At 48.9% G+C, this 21,106-nt stretch overlaps 1 protein-coding gene and 1 non-coding gene across 2 annotated transcripts; one reads left to right on the forward strand and one right to left on the reverse strand.

Moving 5' to 3' along the window:
• Window positions 1–8,769: 8,769 nt before the first annotated feature.
• LOC147913081 (U6atac minor spliceosomal RNA) lies at window positions 8,770–8,889 on the forward strand. The gene has a single exon (XR_015549203.1). It is a non-coding gene; the product is annotated as a U6atac minor spliceosomal RNA (small nuclear RNA).
• Window positions 8,890–13,314: 4,425 nt separating this feature from the next.
• On the reverse strand, window positions 13,315–21,097 carry COX4I1 (cytochrome c oxidase subunit 4I1). Its single transcript, XM_004437046.3, has 5 exons — window positions 20,955–21,097; window positions 19,517–19,590; window positions 15,286–15,453; window positions 14,503–14,634; window positions 13,315–13,569 (listed from the first exon to the last, which is right to left on the reverse strand). Exons 2-5 carry the CDS (start codon window positions 19,587–19,589, stop codon window positions 13,433–13,435), a joined length of 510 nt encoding a protein of 169 aa, XP_004437103.1. The 5' UTR covers window position 19,590; window positions 20,955–21,097; the 3' UTR covers window positions 13,315–13,432.
• Window positions 21,098–21,106: the final 9 nt, after the last annotated feature.

Here is a 21,106-nt window from a genome sequence, read left to right on the forward strand (position 1 = left end):
GCTGAGGTTGCTAAGATCTACAGTAAGAACAAATCTTCTCTCTGTGAAATTGTGAAGAAGGAAAAAGAAATTCATGCTAGTTTCGCTGTCACACTTCAAACATGTGTGTAGAGGAAAAAACGTGGTACATATAGGGTTCAGTACTATCTGCTGTTTCAGGCATCTGCTGGGGGTCTCGGAACATATCCCCCACACATAAGGGGGGACTCCTTAAGAGAAAGGAGAGGGAGGTTAGACAGACACAGGGAAGGCCGTGTGAAGACGGAGACAGAGATTGGAGGGATGCGGCCACAAGCCCAGGAATGACGGGAGCCTCCAGGAGCGGGAAGAGGCGGGAAGGATCCTCCCCTAGAGCCTCCAGAGGGAGCAGGCCCCTGCCCACAACTGGATTTCAGACTCTGGCCTTCAGGACTGTGAGAGAATTGATTCCTGTTGTTTGAAGCCCTCTAGTTGGTGGTCATTTGTTGCAATGGCCACAGGACACTCATACACAGTCCACCCCTGACATTCGGCTATGACCTAACAGTGCATCCAGGCACCCGACATGGGTCCTCCATCTCTCCAGCCCTTCTCCCCTGCAGCCCCAGAACGTGGCTCTCCCAGACTCCAGAGGATCCCAACCTGGTGTTTTCCAACGGGTCCTCAGGGAGGTTTGAGGAAGTGGTGGCCCTAATGGCTAGGAAAGTCCTCTGGGGCAGCCTTGTGACTCTGTTTTGCAGGTGACCCCAGCAGGCTCCTAATCGAAGAGAAAACTCCACGCGCCCTCCTCCAGCCCAGCACTGCCGCAGCGTGTGCAGAAATGCCTGGGCAGCACCAGGAGCCAATGTGGCCACCAGCCAAGAAGCCCCAAACATGAAATTGCTGCCTAAGTCCTCTGCTGGTCACACCTTCTGGACACAAGCGGTCAACTCCAACTGGTGCTCTCTGGTATCTGGACACTGGATAGTCTCACATCCAATGGAAATACTGAATCAGAGCCATCTCTGACCAAGCCAGCCTCAAGGGCTCATGCCCTCTGAGCTCAAGTCCTACCTGATAGCTGTGCCAGGAGCCCCAGGCCACCATGGTTCAAGGTGGATCGCCCAGGCTTTGCAGTTGGATGGACCAGGGTTCAGATCCTGACTCTACCATCCACTTGACACACAGCCTTTTGAGGTTGTTCAACTCTCTGTCTGGAACAGATAACTATACTTCCTACCGCCTGGGATTGTAGTAAGCAGGAACTGAGATAACACACAACATAGATGTTGGCATGATTACATGATGACGAGGCACTAATTCAGTAAACATTTATTGAGTACCTAATGTGCCAGGCAATATCCTAGAAGTTAGGGTTACAGTGAGGAGCAAAACAGACGCAGGTGCTTTGGAGCTTCTGAAGATGAAGAAAGCGATGATGGTGATGAGGATGAAGATGATGATGATGATGGTGATGGTGGTGATGATAGTGACAGTGGTGATGACGGTGACAGCAGTGATGATGAGGAGGATAAAGATGATGATGGTGGTGGTGATGATGATTATGAGGATGAAGATGGTGATGGTGATGGTAGTGATGGTGATAGTGGTGATGAGGATGATGATGATGAAGATGAAGATGAAGCCAAGACTCCTCTCTAGACCAAGAGATCCTCTCGAGCAGGCGCGGTATCTCCCATTTTCCACTCCCCTCTGTGTCTAGCACAGTGCCTTGCACACAGCAAGTACTTAAGAAATGTGTGTTGTTGATGGACTTATTCTTCAAGTTGCTTTAAGCAGAGAAGAGCCCCTCCACGGGTAGCTCAAACTGGCCCCCATGCAAATCTCTTTGAAGTCGTATGTTTTATCTTTAAAATTGACTAGGGCTTTCCATTCCAGTCTATGGTATATCCGTGTTTGTTTTACTTATAAACAACAAGAACTCTTTTCCAAAACTTTGAGTGAAAATGATGCCCCAAGAAAACATGCCCTGTTTATTCCTGTGGCTTTTGATACACTAACCACACACACACACACACACACCCCCCAACCCCCTCAGGCCACCCCCACATGCATCCGGAGGTCCACAGAGACAGGGCCAGAAGCACGAACCCAAGCTGTGGAATGCTCTGGAGAAGATGCCTCTGTCTCCAGTGGGGCTGGGGCTGGGGAGAAGGAGGGCGAGGCCTGAGTGGTGCTCTGCGCTCTGCAGGGCACAGCGGCTGAGCCTGGACTCAGTGACTTCATGCTGAGAGCCAAAGGATGTCAAAATAAGGAGGCCCTGAAAAGGGAACCTTTGTTTTCTTCTTTCAAAGGTTCCCGGGAACCTTTGTTTTCTCCTTAAAACCCAGCATGTCCAACATGGGGCCACATCATCAAGCTGGACAGCCCCCAAATTCCGAAGTGGCAGCCTCAGTTCTGGGGTCCATAGGATGTCGACAGTTGGTCCTGAGGGAGCTACTCTGTGGCCAGTGCTCTAGGACCGTCAGGGATCCTCACACGTCCCTGTGACCGCCTTCCACAGCAACCCCCTGCGGACAGACAGACGGCGAGACCGGCGGGAGGAGCCGGCGCCCCCACCCCACAGCGCCCGCCCTCCGTTCCTATTTCCCCGTTCCTAAAGGGAGTCTCTCACACGGGCTCGCAGACATTTCTCAGCTGTTACGTAACGGCCATCCTCAGAAGCATGGCCAGGGAAAGCAGTTCACGGATAACTTGATAACAACATGTGTTCTGAAGTAAACTGGAATTTACTGAGCAGATAAAATGCCTCTCACTTGGTCCCATCCTTCCATGGCAGAAGCTTGGCATTGATGAGATGAACAACCGCATTTCCTCCCTGCACAGGTCAGGAGGTAGATCCGTGGCCCAGTCATGTAGACCTGAGCTTCTCAGGCCAGAGAAGGTGCGTTTACTTCTGAGACGTGCGGTGCTGAGAAGCCTGCAAAAGCCAGTGCAGCTTCCTGGGGGGTCCATTTTACTCGTAATTTGTGAAAATAATTATTTCTATATTAAAACAAATGCAGCAGTGTCATGGAGCAAAATACAAAATTCCCACGGACTTTCAAGATCAAACAGAAGAATTTTAAAGGCACGTCACACACTCGGTGGGACAATTCAGGCCACTGCCCCATAATCCAGAGTGCACAAACTCTCCTTCCAATTTTGCAGTAGACAAGCTTGTCAAGGGAAAAAAAAACATTAAAAATGCAGAGCCAGCCTCTGGGGGCTGCAGGACAAGCACGGAGCCTGGACGCCACCTCGTGTTCACTTGGGAGATGACACCAGCTGTGCACTGCCTTTGCGAAGGGGTCAGATTCCCATGCTGGTGAGGGGGTGGGCAGTGCTGGGGGAGGTGGCTCCTACCTCCATGAGCCTGCCCGCCTGCGTCAACAGCTAGGATCCCCCTTTGTTAACAGGCTCTCTGGGTGAGGTGAGGCCTCCCACCCCAGCCTGGCCTCAAGAGCACCTGCAGGCCTGTTAACCCCAGATTCGCTGCCCTGGAGATTCTGATTCAGGAGCCCTGGGGTGGGGCAGAGAAGTCTGTGTTTTCAACCAGTTTCCCAGGCAACTTGGGAATGAACGCAGTGGTTTGAACCTGCACTTGAATCACCTGGGGCAGATTTCAACCCCTACAGATGCACTAGGGTAAGGCCCACACCTCCGCACCTTTAAATAGGTGCCAGGTGATCCTAACGTGCGCCTGGGCTAAGAAACACTGGAACGAAGCCTTGTGTCATCATGAATTTCCTAATACAATTTCCGCGTTCTTGGGAGGGACACCGGCTCTCAACATGGCCCCTCAGTGGAGTGACAACCTTCCCAATTGTCCTGAGACCGAGGGGTTTTCGGGTGTGTAGGTTGCCAGGTGTCCTGCATGGACATGTCCTGTGTTTGGTAATTTTGTCCTGCTCCTGTTGGGACGTTGTCAGAACAACCCACATGCCCTGTATTCAGCTTCTTTCAATAAATTACAAAAACTCCACAGTTAGAGCTATTTCTGCCACAGTGGTGGGCAGAATTAATCAGCTAATGACAACACTAGGGATGTAGGGCTTTAGTGCTAAAACTGGGAAGGTCTCAGGAAAGCCACGACAGGCTGGTCACCCTCATCCTCAGCCTGCCTCAGACGAGCAATGAATGGGGCTGGGTTTCAACGTGTGCATTTTTTAGAGCAGCAGCAAGGGCACCCATCAGATTCGTAAAGGGGTCTGTAATCCCCCAGGGTTGACAATGCCGCCCTCCAGGCCCATCTACAATGAACGCCCTGGTGGCGCGCTGGGTTGAACCCGGCAAGCGCATTCATCGTACAACTACGCTTTATGGCAGGAATGCGATTCCTAACACCCATCCCAAGACAAGGTGCCGCCTGCGGGGCAGGGAGGCTCAGGAGGTAACTGGTCGGTTGGAGAGCAGTGGGTGTCTGAGTTTAGCTGATTTTGTCGTTGACTTTTGCTTTGGTTTTCTTTGTGGGGGGAGGGGAGGTGGCTGTTACAGGGCAAATGCTAACAGATGAGGAAGTTGTTTGAAAAGACCCTTAGAGGTTGACTCATTCCTAGGGTTGGACATGTTTGTTTATTCAATAAACGCTTACTGAGCACCTACTATGTGCCAGGAGTTGTATAAGGTGCTCAAGCAAAAACAGCAACACAGCAGGCATTAACTGGGCTCTGGTGCAGGCCAACTGGGATTCGAATCTAGCTCCGCTTTTACTGGCTCTGTGACCTTGCACAAGTCACTTAACCTCTCTGTGCCCCCGTCCCTTAATCTGTAAAATGGGAGAATAACCTCATGGTTGCAATGAGGAAATAATGCACATAGGGCAGTAAGCCAGGGCTGGGACCCAAGCAGCCTGAGGTGGTGATGGTACATTAAGCCCTCACCAGCCTACTTCAAAGATAAAGTCCTTGTGCACTTTGACTTAGGGTGCAGTGGTGATACAGGGTGCATGCAATTGGCTCTCAGGCACATTTTTTCCAACGCTGTAAGCCTATATCACACCTTTGTAAAATACGTTTTGCTTTCAGGGTCTGTGCCAAGTCAGACCCCATGCAGAGCATCCCTGGTGGTGAAATGAAGTTTGAAGCCTGCAGAGCTGGTACCTGTAGCAGGACCACTCATGGGCCAGAGGATTCTGCAGGACAGAGGAAGTGCGGCTGGATGACAGGAAATCGCAGCAACTTCTGGTGAGTGATGGGGTTGGCCAGAGCCACCTTGCAGGTCCCCTGCCTGTGGGTGAAGCGCTGGGACAAGCAGAGATGCGTGAGGAGAAGGCTGTGTGAACAAACACGCCTCCCGTGCCTCACCCTCTGGGCTGGAGAGGGTTCCAGGGGGAAGCCCTGCTCGCTCTGCCCTGGCACCATTGTCTGGATGCCCCGCTCTACCAACAGGATGGCTTAGGTCTCAGTGCGCCCTCTGCTGTCCAGAACTGAGAATGCGGCCCCTGAAATACCAAGCCCAACTCTCCAAGACCAGGTCCAATGGCACGGTTTGAGATGCCTGCAAGCTGAAGACAACTCTCTAAAAGGCACCTGAGCTGCTTCTCTGGGGCAGGAACTGCGGGTCAGGCAGGATAAAGGGCAGGAGCACAAATCAACCATGCCTCAAATGCGCAAAGGACCCCAACAGACATTGTTCCAAAGAAGATACACGACAGGCCACCAGGTGCATGGAAAGATGCTCAACATTACTGGTCATCAGGGAAATGCAGATTAAAACCACAGTGAGATATCCCCTCACACCTCTTAGAATGGCCATCACCAAAAAGGCCAGAGATAACAAACGTTGGCATGGATGTGGAGAAAAGGGAACCCTTGTGCACTGTTGGTGGAAATGTAAATTGCTACAGCCACTATGGAGAACAGTATGAAGGATCCTCAAAAAATTAAAAATAGAACTACCATATGATCCAGCAATTCCACTTCCGGGAATATATCCAAAGGAAATGAAAACACAAAGTTGAAAAGATATCTGCACCCCCATGTTCACAGCAGCATTATTCACGATAGCCAAGACATGGAAACAACCGAAAAGTCCATCAATGGATGAATGGATAAAGAACTTGTGGCATATATACATATACAATGGAATATTATTCAGCCATAAAAAGTGAGGAAATCCTACCATTTACGACAGCATGGATGGACCTTGAAGGCATTATGCTGAGTGAAATAAGTCAAAGACAGATACCGTATGATCTCACTTACACGTGGAATCTAAAAAGAAAACATGAACTCATAGAAAAAGAGATCCGACCTGTGGTTACCAGAGGTGGAGGGTGTGAGGGGAGGGTAAACTGGAGGAAGGGGGTCAAAAGGCACAAACTCCCAGTTATAAGATAAGTAAGTCCCAGGGATATGATGTACATGATGACTATAGTTAACACTGCCGTACCATATATAGGGAAGTTGTTAGGAGAGTCGATCTTGAGTTCTCACCACAAGGTGAATTTTTTTTCTTTTCTTTTTATTGTATCTATATGAGAAGATGGATGTTAGCTGAACCTATTGTGGTAACCATTTCACAATATATGTAACTCAAACCATCATGCTGTATGCCTTAAACTTATGCAGTGATGTGTGTCAACTATTTCTCAGTAAAAGTGGGGAAAAAAGAAGGTAGAATTTAAAAAAAAGAACCCAAGAAATAATTTTTAAAAGTAACTTTATTCTAGATATTGAGGAAATGGCTGAGCATCTGGAGTGAGAGCAGTGTGAGTAGGGCCGGTTTGGGGGTCGAGTCCGGATCTAACACGTATGAGAGGTGCAGGAGGAGTCCTGGGAGAAACTGAAGGTGGGGTGAAATCAGACACAATAAGGGACCACTGGCATCAACCTCGGAAGCCTTTCAGAGCACACAGAAGACTCCACAGAAACTCAGAAGTGTTGCTGAGAGTCGCTATCCAAAGATAGCTCTATCTACCTCCTCCTAACCTAACAGCTTTTCCTCTCCAAATACCAATATCAAAGATAAATTAAAAATAAATGTGCAGGGTCGGCTTAGCGGTTAAGTGCGCACACTCCGCTGCTGGCGGCCCGGGTTCAGATCCCGGGCGCGCACCGATGCACTGCTTCTCCGGCCATGCTGAGGCCGCATCCCACATACAGCAACTAGAAGGATGTGTAGCTATAACATACAACTATCCACTGGGGCTTTGGGGAGAAAATAAATAAATAAATAAAATCTTTAAAAAATAAATAAATAAATAAATGTGCAACTTATTCAATTGTTCTTTTCAAAAAAAACCTAAGCAAGCCTCCCCTGGTGACACTCCCGTTCAGAGAGCACTCTGTGACACCTCGTGGGACGCAGGGACCCCCCCCTTAGGGCCTCTGAGCAGCACGGGAGGTCACATAGAAGCTCCTCAACATGGAGGCCTTGCTGCAGGCTGCTCTCCGCCAATGCCTGGGCCGACCCTGCACGCGTGGGAACAACTGAAAACCGGGCTCAGCTGCTGCTATGGAAGGACACGCCACTGCCAGGGTGAAGAAGCATGCTGGGGTGACACTCACAGGAAGTAAAAAGAAGCAGACAGCAAGTCAGTAGGAAGCAGACAGGAAACAGGAGCAGACAAGAAACAGGAAATAGACAGGAAGCAGACAGGAAGAGTTCCTTTCTCCTCCAGCCTTTCCTCCTTTCTCTTCCAGCCTCTAGGCACCCCGAGGGCCCCTAGTGGCAGAGGCTAAGCCAGCTGGCCAAGCCAAAACAGTGTGCAGCATCCCAGCCCTTGCACCCATCAGCCAGCACAGGAGGTGGGTTTGAAGCTGAGAGACAGTAACTTACCTGGCACAGTCCATCTCTTAGGCTACTCAGCGACCATGCACATTCCTCTACAAGCTTACGAACCTCCATCAAACATCAAACAATTCTACATCCCCAAAAACAAGATGCCAATATCCTTCATACACAGGGAAGATGATCTTTCCCTCAGCCCAAAATGAAGACCAAGTCCCAACGGTCACTGTAGTGAATTGCTCCTCAAATTCAGTCCCAGTCCCATCTGAATATCCTGTTACCTAACAGCTAAATTGTAAAATTAACCTCCAACAAACTGGTACAAAATAATAAGGGGAAGGAAAGCAGAAATGAAACAATAGTTAATACACACAGGCCCACACACAACAAGCAAGGAAGAAAACATGCATCGACGCTACCGTCCTCACTTCTGACACTGCTCATGAGGCCACCGTTGATACTCCTGACATCCTTCCTCCACTCCCCATCCACTATTTCCTTTGCCTCATCCAGGCCTCAGCGGGTGAGGTTCTTCACCTCTCGGGGGTGACCCGTGTCTTCATTTATGTAGGGTCTGAATCCTTGGTGGTCCTGCCTTTTTGTTGTTATTGTAAACTGTTGTTTTACGTTAACTTTTACTATCGGACTTGGGAGTTCTAAGAGGCACCCAAGAGAATCTCATTGGTTCTAGACATAGCCTTCCTTGTTCACCTTGTATAGCACAAACCTACTTCCCCTTAGGAATCAGGATCACTCATCCCACAAGGTACAGTAACCCCCTTCTCTTCCAGTTGGTTCAGAGGCATGAGGAGCCCCACACAGGCACGGCGGTCTCAATTTCCAGTTCACTAGAGCCATTGTTGCGTCTCCTGTTGGAACCATTAATTCTCTTGGGAATCAGGCCTCCAAACCAGCAGAGAGAATGTTCAGAAATGGGAAACAAAAATCCTGCCAGTGTGTAATTTATTAGGTGTGATAACGAAAGATGCCACTCTCCCTTCTACTCCTTGATCCCCACCCATGTATCCAGTCTAAGGGTAAAGGAGAACCACACATTGGTCTCTTAGGAAAAGCATATTTTTGTACGACAGGAAAGAAGCACTCTCCTTGACAAGAATGGAAGAGGCCCTCGGGGCTCAAAACACAAATACCGTGAAAGCATTGCCACCTACTTTGTGCCTTTTTCCACTTCTGCATAGAGACCCAAAAGAACTGAAAGTTGGGACTTGAAAAGATATCTGTACACCCATGTTCATATCAGCATTATTCACAATAGCCAAACGTTGCAACAACCCAAATGTTCATCAGTGGATGAATGGATAAACAAAATGCGGTATATACATACAACGGAATATTATTCCTTAAAAAGGAAAAATATTATATCCTTAAAAAGGAAGAAAGGAAATTCTGACACATGCTACAACATTAACAAACCTTGAGGTCATTATGCTGAGTGAAATACGTCATACACAAAAGGTCACTTATATATGATTCCACATACATGAGGTTCCTAGAGTAGTCAAATTCATAGAGACAGAGAGTAGAACAGTAGTTACCAGGGGCTGGGGGAGGGGGAATGGGGAGTTATTGTTTAATAGAGATGGAGTTTCAGTTTGGGAAGATGAAAAAGTTCTGGGGATGGATAATGACAATGGTTGCACAACAATGTGAATGTACTTAACGCCACTGAGTTGTCCACTTAAAAATGGTTAAAATTATAAATTTTATGTTATGTATATTCTACCACAATAAAAAAATTGATTAAGAAAAAGTATATAATGATGCATCCTGTAACACAGAATCCCATCTCTTGAGAGCGTTATGCCCAACTGCCCACCACTGAGTGTTCACAAGGCCACTTAAGAAGGCCAGCTGCTTCTAGGTGAGGGGCTATTTGGTAAGACCAGTGAAGTCCACGGGCATGAGCCCCTTGCCACATGAATAAGAGCATGCGGTGCCAGGTTGGGGCTCGGTGTTGGTCTCTGCTGTTGGCAGATCAGGCACTTGACATCAGGGGCTGCCAGGGCAGCCTCTGGGAAAGGAAGTCCACATTGTGGGGCCTGTGCATAGCCGCCATCCCTGCCACCATGACGGCCTGGTCCACTGGCCCTTTGAACCCACACCAAGGTGCCGTGGGGAGAACCCCGCCAAAACCACAGTTTCTGTTGACTGTTTTGTTCCTGAGTACTGCTCACGCCTTCCTGTTTCCTTTGTATGTCTCATCACCCAGAGATTTCAATATGTTGGATGGCTGTTAATCCATTACAGTAAGTATCCTTGTTGAAACTCAAATTCACTTTCCTGAACTTCTAGAAGGAGGTATGGTTCAGGATAACGTCTCTAATTTCACAAGAGCCCCCTCTTAGCTTGTTTTCATTTGGGGTTGAAAGACACGGCAACTGGCCGTCTGAGATTTTCGGGCTGCCTTCACGTCCCCCACACGCATCTGGATCTGACAGCTCCTTCGCCCCTGCTGTCCCTGTCCTGGTCAGTCCGACTCCACTCTCAGCAGTTTCTCTGCACTGTGGGTCCCTGTCTCGAAGGTTAGCCCAGGAGGGTCAGTGTCAAGCCTGAGAGTGTTCCAGCCCCTTTGGACCTGACCTAGGGACCCCAGCATTGACCTGCTGTTGGATTGGGCGAGCCCTCCAAGCCTCATGACAAGGTCCCGCTGTGCTGCCTTCCCCTTGAGAACCTTGGCTACCACGGGTCTCAGTTCTCGGGTCCGTCAGCTGTCCCCTGCCCCCCTCTGCTTTCTCCAGCTCCAAAGCAGATACGGTGCAGGGCGTGGCCGCAATGATTTGCCCCCGCCCATTTGTACTTTGGGGATCATGATTGGGGTGGGGGGCATCTTAGGAATATTTCCTCACCTAATTTTCTGAGAGATATTGTCAATAGGGTTCTTGGTTTGCTATCTAGTTACTGTTTTTATGTGGGGATTCACAGAAATTCAACAGGTATCCCACCACAGCCTTCACCTTCACCCTCCCAGAGTCCCTGGCCCTGCCCTCACCCCAGCCCTCGGGTGGTCATCACTTTGACCGCTGTGCTCAACCAGCATTGAAGTGGGTTTGCCTTCCTGGTGTCCACTTCCTTTCTCACCCCTCCTGCTTATATCTCACTCCTTCCGAGTCCAGTTCTCTTCTTCCTGGACTATGTCCTTCAGCACTTCTCTCAGCAAAGGCCTGTTAGTAATAAATGCTCTTAATCTTCACCTGTAAATATGTTTTTCCTTGCTCTTGGTTAATACTTTACCTGATTCTGTCATTCTACAGGAAACTATTGTTCCTTTGCCTCTGGCTTCTCGGGTTGCGTCTGTTAGGTCTGCTGCTGTCTGCCCCTTTGTAGGTAATGATTTTTACATTCTACGAGGTGAAGAGCTGCTGGCTGGTAACAAGGTGAGCGTTGAGTGAGGGGCTAAAATAACAATAGTAGAACAGGACAACACATTTCAAATGGCAAGGAGTTCTCCAAGTGTCAGGCCTGAGGAGCAGCCAGGCAGGGGCTCTGCAAGTGGTCTCAAGCCCCCACTCTAAGGAATCCCCCCACAGGCCTCCAAGGAGCTAAGCTGGGGGCTGCTCCAACTGCCTCCTTGGTGTTTCTCAAAGCCCTGCCCCACTGCCTTCCTCTCCCTCACAGTGCTTTGGCCTCACTGGTCATCTGTTCCTTGAACACAGCAAGCTCCATCCTCCTCACAGCCTTTGCCAAACTTCGAGTCGGGAACCGTCTCCACCCACCACCCCCGCCTCCACTCGCTCATGTTTTCGCGTGCGTGGCTCCTTCTCGTTCTTTAAGTCTCAGCTCACACATTACCTCCTCCGTGAGGCCTACCCCAACCAACCTCAAATTGTTCCCATCCCTACCCAAAACACCCCCTCCATCAGTGTCCCTCCCCACCCACCCAGGAGAACTGTTAAATCTTCTCATTATTTCATACGTTGTTTTACTTGCCCTCAGTGTTCCCGTGAGCCCCGTGAGGGTGAGGATCTCGACGGCCTACAGATTGTCAAGCAGCCCTCCAGCTTAAGAGGGTGGGTTGAATCCAGCATTAACTCTGCTCCCTCCCAACTTCCCACTAAAATGGCAGTAAAGGGATTTTTTTTAAGGCCTACACCCACAAGGTCAAAGAGAACAGAAGAGGACTCAATAGTCCCATTTTGGAATCTGACACTGACGTACAAGTGGTAATCCTCTTAGCAAGTTCAAGAGAGCAGCTTCCCACGTGGGAAGGCGAAGGCCAGGGAGAGCCTGATTACTCCATGGGAAGTCCCCAGGATCAGACTCAGTTTGGAGCTATTCCAGGGTAGGAGCAGAGTTTGGGAGTCAAAGGCACCTTCACACAGTCTCCACCACTCACTCACTTCCACTCAGGCACAGCCCGGTTCAGTTCCGTCATCTAACCCGGCGTGAGGGCCCCTTCCTCTCGGGGTCATTCTAAGGAGAGACAGTGGCTTTGGAGCACCTGGCCCAAGGTAGGTGCTCCACCAATGGTCATTTAAGGGTCAGAAGAGCCAAGTGATGGGCCAGGGGTGACCTTGGGCCAGGCCAGGCCCCCCAGCAAGTCCCCCAAGAGCCCACCCTAGGAAGCAGCTGAAAATGGCACCACCAAGCTTTGTAGCTGAAGCCATCCAGAGGCCACGCTGGTCATCACAGCCAGACTCCCATGCCCCACAGCTCCAGCATTTCCTCTTTCCCACAAGGGAGGGAGGGCCTCCCAGGGAAGCCAGCTGGCCCTTTGAGAACAAGGGATCAAGGGCATTTCTAAAGCAGCAGGAAGACACTACCATCAGGGGCTATATTTAACCTGTTCTTAACTTGAAATCAGTTAGTTCAAGCCTTCCAACTACTTAAGACCCTCTTCCTGTGCTATAACATTCCTCTGCTCAAACCCCAGGGGCCAATTTCCCTTCCCAGGTACAGCTGGGCTTCTCCACGGCCACCTCCCACCCTTGCCTCATTCCTACACCAAGGCCACTAGGAGACCCCTAGGCACTAGCCATCTCTGCAGCTCTCATCTCGCAGGTTGTCTTCTAGGATTTGTCCCGCTTCTCCACGCAGCGTTTCTGGGATCAGTAAGGGAACTCACATGTAGAGCAAGATGAGAGCCCTACAGGGAGCTTGCCAAGGGCCAGGATACGGCTCCTTAAACCACTGCCTGCTTGGGCACTGGCTTCGTTGTTGCTTTTTAGATGAAAAGGCTGAGTAGCCAGGGAACCAGGCAGGCCATAAGCAGGCCCGGGGAAGTGAGTCAATCATTTAGACCTCAGTCGGGGAGAGCTCAGAACTCGGGCTGCCCTTCCCCAGCTCACGGTCACCCACTCCCACCAACACTGACAGTTTCAAGCACAGAGGGCCAGTCCCAGAAGAAAAGCGGCCACAGTGACTTCTGTTGGTCTGGCTACTATAACGGGATTTTACTCTCACAAAAATCTTGTCAAAAACCTAAAACCTCCCACATCATAAGACTCTGTATTTTTAGTTTTTATATCACACCCTCTTATACAATTTACTTTTGCCATTTCATATGTACCCAAAACATGTTTACTTCAGACACTCGGGAGAAACCTATTGTATTTCAAATAACAGACACTTCCATTTAGTTATCAAAGAACCAATCATGAAGGATTTCACGTAAATTGCTCATTTATTAGCACTGGTTCACGACATAATGGTTCCAGTAAATATGCTGAGCTGCATGGAGGTGACGGAACAGGTGAGGTTGAGATGCGTGGACGGCAGGTTCTTATTTCTTCCACTCGTTCTTGTCGTAGTCCCACTTGGCAGAGAAGCCCTGGATGGGGCTGACCTTCATGTCGAGCATCCTCTTGGTCTGCTTGGCCACCCACTCCTCTTCAAAGGTGTGTGGGACGGGGCCGTACACTACAGTTCACAACAATTTCATGAGGCAACACTGCTCGACAAGTTGTTGCTAAGCCAATGTGTTAGATGGGTCAGGTCCCCCCCAACACACCGGCAACCAGGCCAGCGTGGCCGTCTGCCACTCACCGCCAACACCCACGCAAACACATTGGTTGTGAATCCTGGGCACAGACAACTCGTGATATTTCCAAATTATTTCTCTGTTTGTAAAAGGTTAGCAACAAAATACCAGAGCTAAAAGCAGAATGTCTTCTCTATAGGATGTAAATAATGATGTCTATAGGCCAGTATAGAGGACAGAGCCAAAGGTGACGTGGGAGAAGATCAAATACATAAGCACACGTTATTAACCCGTGTCCCCAGTCAAACCACAGTACAGGATGATACCTACTCAAAACGGGAAAATACCGATTCTGCCTGGACAGAAGGAACACAGGAGAGGCCACGCTAGAAGGAGTGGGCAACACCAATACTGTCTAAGCAAAAACTGTTAGGTCTGGGGACCCAGAATTCTGGTTACTGAGATGCGGTCCCCATAGAGCTGAAACAGCCCTCTGATGAATAGGAGTTCCCTTTTCCTCGACCTAACCTTCACCATGCTATCTTTTGATAACTGACTGGTGAGCAGATAACTGCCACTGGAAATGCGGCGTGCTATACAAAGTAGGGAAGTGGTTCACTTCCAAGCATGGCACACCGTGAATAAATCAGATTCTGGCTTATACCACTGGGCTATCACGAGCCAGTTTCCCACACCTGGTAAACAGTCCTGGGATGGAACCCAGAAGGGAGGTGCCCATCTTGTGTGAAGGCCACACTGTAGCCCACTCCTGGCCACTGAGAGACGGAGCTGTTCTGGCTCCATCCAGCTCTGGTGTGGCTGAGACCTGAGACCCGCTCCAGGCCACGGTCCCTTCTCTCCTCTCTACTCACCATAGTGCTTCTCCCAGATCAGGAGGAGAGCAGTGAAGCCGATGAAGAACATGGCAGCGCCCACAACCGTCTTCCACTCGTTCGTGCTCCTGTTCATTTCAGCAAAGCTCTCGTCGAACTTAATGCGATACACTGGGAACAGAAACAACAGTCATTTGCAGGCGCAAAGAGCTATGGGGACCAACAGCTCCCTCCTACGCAGTGTTCCACCATTTGTCCCACAACAGCACAGCTGACGGATAAAACGCAGAGTGAGGAATACAACGTAGGCCTAAGGCCACAACATGCTCATGCACGTGCGCACACACGCGCTCTCTCACACACGCATGTTAAGGAGTGAGGAAGTGAAGAAAACGCATGGAGCTTGCTTTGGGTGAAAAAACTTCTCAGTGACATTCTTTCTTCTTTAGATTGCAGTGTAGGTCTACTTCCTCTCCTTACCTTCATACCCTTTCCTACCCGACAGTGTTTTGCTGATCTTCCGTCGACATTTCCAGTAAACCAGGCCTACCCAGCACAGGCGCTGAGAAGCTGCACCCACACACTCTGCACTCTACTGACCCACACATGGCTGCTCTGCGTCCACGTTCCTGCTCCTCCCCGGGGGCTGGAGCCCCAGAAGAAGAGACAATGGGACCTGGGCAAAGGTCCAGTCAGCCAGCAGAGCACAGAAACACAACCCACGGACCCTCCCAAGCACACTGGTCTCTGGGCAGCACCCCAGAGCTCAAAGTAAAAATTCCCTCTCACACTGTTTGCCTGTTACTTCCCTTTAATACCCACATTCAACTTTCTCATCAATGGAGAGGCTGCTCCAGGGGGCCTTCTCCTTCTCTTTCAAGGCTTTCTGGCTGGCAGAAAGGTTCTTCACGTGGGCCACATCAGGCAAGGGATAGTCACGACGGTCGACATAACTGGGGAGAGCATAGTCTTCACTCTTTATAACACTTCCTAAAAAACACATTGGATAAACATCTGAAAATTCACATAGGTTCAGTCACAAACAAGGTGGTACTTCTAAAAACTGAAATAAGTACGTGTATGTACACCCTGAAAACCTCAGTCATCCCAGGGGGCTGCAGCCATTGTTCCAAACAGCTGAAGGAGTGTCGTGTAAAACAGAGAGCAGGCCTGTCCTGCGTGGCCCAGACGGCAAAATGAGGATGATGGATAGATGGTCAACAGCAGAACTTTTCATCACAGCAAAACAAAAACCTGCCAGGGGCAACTGCTAACAGAGGCAGCACTCCTGCAACTGACAGTATTCACACAGAGGTCACACACGGGCTCTCAGGATCCCCTGGCCCGGAGACTAGACTAAATGAAGGCCCTTCTGCAAGTGACCCAAACTAATGAGGAAGAATAAAAACAACATAAAACTCGTAAAAGAAACAAGTGTTCAAAGTTCAGAAAAAAAGACATATGAAAAGATGGTTATTGCAGTGCTGTTTATTACAGCAAAAAAAACAATACCTGTGTCCAATAGAGGATGGACTCAGAAACTGTGCCAGGTCCTTAGAGAGGAGCATCATGGAACCATGCACTCACCTGTTCCAATGAGTGTTTACCGAGCACCTACTACATGCTTAGCACAGTTCCAAACACCTGAGAGCAGCAGTGAACGAAGCAAAGATTCCTGCCCACTGGCATGTACACGCTAGGAGCAGGGACAAAATAAATAGACCAGACGTGTAGATTACAGAGCATGTCAGGAAATGAGTACTCTGGAAAAAAAGAAAAAGGAGAGCAGAGGAAGGGAACAAGGGGGTATATGCACAGCATACACAAGAGGCAAGTTACACAGTAAAGAGGAAGCAGATCCATGGGCTCAAAATGGAAAGACAATCATGTACTCAACAAGGCACAGAACCATTATCAGGGTTGTTTTTCTGTTTAAAAATATAAATCATGTGTACTTTCTCACACGTACATGTAACTAACACACAACACTCCTGGCAAAGTAAACCCACCTTGTCATCAGTGGGAAGAGAGGAGAAAATGGGGACTTCTGCTCGAAGAGACAGAAATTTTAGTGCCTTAAAATGAGTGTGTACTCATGCATTACTCAAGCAAAGAAGAAAAAAGTTCAAACGGCAGAAAAGAAAGGAATATCTTAATTTTTATTTTGGGTTTTCCCACTGCTAAAAGATTTTTTTTCATTCTATCCTCCACCTGCAAGAAAACTTTGTGTTCCAAACTGGTCTGGAGGTATGAAATCCCACAAAAATGCTTCACCTCCATTAGCTTAGTCCCAATAATTAAAATCTCCCAAATCATGTTAACAATAGTGAAACAAAACATTACGCCTTAAGCAAAGTAGTATAATTTCTCTAGACGCTTATCTTTGCCATGCAAATGACTAGCACCCTTATATATTTATAATCGATCTTATCCCAAAAGGATTTGAGGTGAAAAGTGGCTAGAATTACTTCCGAATTTTAAAATTCTAAGAGTCTATTAAAATGATGAGTGGACTAAAAAGAATGGTGTCTACCAGCACTCAGCTTACACATGAATTACTAAAAATAGATGTAAACTGGGATGACTACAAGGCTCTCAAGTTGATTATGGTGAGAACGGGACAACTCAGACGATACTAAAAACCACTGAAGTGTACACTTTAAATGTGTGAAGGTATGTCATGTAAATGGCCAATTTGTGGTCACAGGGCTGCCAGGGGTCCCTCAGCACTTTGGGCCTAGTCCCACAGCAAATGCCAAACATTCCTTTTAAAAAGAGAGAGAAGCAAAGACCTTGCATCCTAGTGAATGTTTTGTCATTTCTATGACATTCTAAGAAACGACAATTTCTATGTCATTTCTATGACTCAACTGAGATGGATTTTGGAGCCTCTGCTGAGGAAATCTGGTGAACCTGAGCTCCCCTCTCAATCAGATGTGTCACTGCACAAATATGCACTGCACAAACTGACAATGGTGGCTACCAACAGCACTCCATATTGTGTTACTATTTTACGTGGAGAACCAGTTCACGTACTTGTGCACAACCTGTATAATTAGAAGTCAGAAATTAAAGGACAAGACTTGTTTAATGGGGTACAGTTTTCTCCATCTGCCTACTGTGTGCTAGAGACGGCACTGAATACAACAGGCAAGGCCCCTGGCCTCAAAACGCTGGCACTCCAGAGGCAGACAGATAGGACTCAAACATATGCACAAATCCATGGTATGTCAGGGCTCTAAGGAAAAACAAAGTGGGGTGACGCAGGGTAGGGGGCATCTTTAGGATGAGTGGTCAGGAAAGGCTGTTTTAAGTAACATTTGCATGGAGGGTGATGACCAGAAAGAAGCAACCATCCACAACTCCAGAGTTCTGAGGCAGGAGGCAGCAGCCAGATGCATCCGAGGAACAAAATACCATGGGGGGCAGGGAAGTGTGCAAACGGGGAGGGCTGGTTTGGGTGGTTGTTGGCTTTTCTATGTATGACGTGATGACATCAGCAAGGCCAGCTGTAGATATTACTCTAGGCATGAGAAGCCACTAGAAGGTTTCAAGAAGAGACTAACTTGATCTTACTTCCTCTGCCAAAAGCAATACCTAAGAATAAGTCACGGCCAATGCCACTACAAAGAGATAGAAGCTGGCTTCCTATAAAGATCAGAATGACCAAAGGGACAAGAAGGAACTTTTGGGGGTGATGGAGATTTGTACATCCTGACTGGGGTCGTTGCTACATAACTGTGTGAGCTTACCAAAATCCACAGAACATGTCACCCAGAAAAGACCAATTTTACTTTCTGTAAATTATATCTCAAACAAACTAAACAAATAAAAAGCTAAGGAAATATATCAGCAAAGCTAAAATGGAAAGAAAATGTAATCTTCGTCATAACTGACTTCCTAGGCTTTTAATGAAGGAGTGTTTCTTTCCATATATGTTAACTAAACAAATCTTTCTCTATCACTTACTTAAATAACAGGTATTTCAATAATACTCTTACTAGAATGATCTGTTTTAGAGTCTGTATCCATAGTGTTGTCCTGAGCCACAGTGAAATGTAAGACAACAGTATCACCACTTAAAAGACACAATTTCAAGGGAAATTCACATAGAAAGCAGTTCCGGTAAGAGCAGTTCCTGGTTACTGAGTCCCTAGATACATAAACCTTGCTCTCTAACTTCACCATCAAGCCTTCACTTCACCCCTCAGTAACAACCTGCCACGCTAATTTCCATTTTGTCCTCTTGCTTTCTCTCCCTCTGGAATGCCATTCCCCTCTCGGATGGGAGGTTAAACCTACGAGTCCTTCACTATAGCAGTCTCTCCTCCAGAAGCCACCCCTGAACCCCAGGCCAAGCTGAATGCTTCTCCTCAGGGGCCATCTCTTACTGAAACATTGTCTTCATGTATCTGTCCTCCCCAGATTGCAAACATCCTTGTGAAAAGATTCCATATCTCATATTTTGTTTATCCTCAGTGCCTAACAGTGTCTGGTTAAAAGAAAATATTTGATAAATGCAAAACTAAACTTGCCATGTGCCAGGCAATGAACTAAGCTCTTTACATGTATTTCAGGTGAGAAAACAGATTCCTACGCTTAAGTGGCTAGTCCAAGATAGAAATGAGATTGAACCCGGCTCAGGCTCGGAAGTCCAAGCTCCTTCCCTCCCATTGCCCCAGTAATGTAAACAGTATTGAAGATAAGTGACTGGGAGGTTTTTTGAGGGGAGAAGAGATCATTGAAGTCAGGTATGGTGTACAAGAGCTCTCAAAAGGGGGTGGAATTTGAACTTGAAGCTAAAAAAACAGGAAAGGAAGGAAAAGGGGGAAAATATCAGCATAAGCAAAGATCCAGATTAGTATTCAATGATTCATAAATACGCTTAAATCTAGAACTATGCCCTGTTAAAATACGTATACCTGCACTACGTCCCTCAGCAGCAGAATCAGGATCTTAGCCCCCTGTGTTTGAAACTCCAGCACCAGACTTTACACTTGGCAGGAGCAAAATGAAATTAGCTCAGCCTATTTAAAAGAAAAGTTATACTTACCATGTGCTCGTACACACACTGAGGTGGAAATTGCTCGCTTGCCAATTAGGCTAAATACTCTGGTAGCCAACATTCTGAAAGATAAAAATGTACACCACCTCTATGAATAAAGGCAAACATCTATTAGGAATGATTCTTCTTTTCGCCCCAGTGCATTCTGGAAGTCAATGCAATTCTTGACTTGCATTCTTGTTTTCTCCCCAACATAAATAATCTGTGCATCATTACTGACTCGGAATTCACAAAACCACCTAGGATGAGGTTTTTCTTAGCAGTCAGCACATTGTTACGGAGCCTCATTATAAACCAAGTGCCATAATACATACACACTTCAGGCAATTAGCAGAAAATTGGCTTTCTTAAAAAACAAGGAGGGCCGGCCCCGTGGCTTAGAGGTTAAGTACACGCACTCCGCTGCTGGCGGCCCAGGTTCTGATCCCGGGCGCACACTGACGAATGGCTTCTCCAGCCATGCTCAGGCCGCGTCCCACATGCAGCAACTAGAAGGATGTGCAGCTATGACATACAACTATCTACTGGGGCTTTGGGGGAAAAATAAATAAAATCTTTAAAAAAAAAAAAAAAACAAGGAGAAAAAAATTTTGAGAGAGACTGAGAAAGCTAGAAACGGTAAAGCACTGTGCTGCCATAATAGGCTCCACTGTTTGGAGAGAAAAGGTAACAGCTCAAAGGGACTGCGGCATGCACCGCATTCAACTGAGTATCTGGTTAAAAATCTAATATGTGCGTACAATAGGAAGGGGAAATCGGGCAGAAAAGCTGCAGAAAGGCTGCAAATACGGCCCTGGTCCACTTTCAATCCCTACGGGCAACGGACGACCCGGATGACCCACTCTCACCTGGGCCCTTCCTGCTCAGGCCCATCTCCCCTACCTACCCCTCCTGTAAAAATGGACCTTCCAGGGCACTGCTGATGATGAAGAGGATCCCGAACGCATTCGGAAAATATTCCCAATAGGGGCAGAATCAACAGAAGCATGACGTCAGTACTGAACCCGCTCCCTCTCTCTTTTCCTCTCCCCCGGCCCGGCCCGCGCGTAGGCGGACGCGGAGCGCCTCTCCGGGAGTCCCGTTTCCCCGGGGCGGTCGCGCGGACGCCGCGCGAGGGCGTGACCTGCCCCTCGGGCCCGCGCCCTCGGCAAGCGGGCGCTCCAAGGTCAGAGCCCTCGGCCGGCCCGCGGCCGCGGGCGGACAGGGGATGCCGGGACGGGGGCTGCGAGGCGGCACATGGACCCCGACCCGGCGGCCCCCAAACGCCGAGCCCCCGCGGGCCGGCCTCAATGTCACCGGGCGCCGAGGCCCAACCGCCGCTTCCTGAAGGCGCCGGGCCGCCGGGCTGCGGGCACGCACGCCCAATGGCTCCCGGCCCCCGACCCTCGCAGGCCCCCCGGCGCGGACGGCCCGCTGCCAGCCTCACCTGCCGCCACCGGCCCGCCGCCGCCCGCCGTGCCCGCCGCGACCGCCCTCTATGCCCCGGTTGCCCGCGACCGGAAGAGAGCGAGGCACGCCGAGGAGCACCACGGGATCTAGGAGGACTCCACCCCGCGCCCAGCACCGCCGGAGGTCACT

Source organism: Ceratotherium simum, chromosome 30 (genome assembly GCF_057802395.1).
Source record: "Ceratotherium simum simum isolate JZ-2026a chromosome 30, ASM5780239v1, whole genome shotgun sequence".
Lineage (NCBI taxonomy): Eukaryota > Metazoa > Chordata > Mammalia > Perissodactyla > Rhinocerotidae > Ceratotherium > Ceratotherium simum.

Excerpts from the sequence above, each read along its gene's own strand:
- COX4I1 (XM_004437046.3), bottom strand. The coding sequence starts at position 19,589 with ATGTTGGCTACCAGAGTATTTAGCCTAATTGGCAAGCGAGCAATTTCC. Across the intron at positions 14,635-15,285 it reads CATTGATGAGAAAGTTGAAT|TGTATCGCATTAAGTTCGAC; the intron begins GTGGGTATTAAA and ends TTCTGTTCCCAG. Across the intron at positions 13,570-14,502 it reads GATCTGGGAGAAGCACTATG|TGTACGGCCCCGTCCCACAC; the intron begins GTGAGTAGAGAG and ends TGTGAACTGTAG.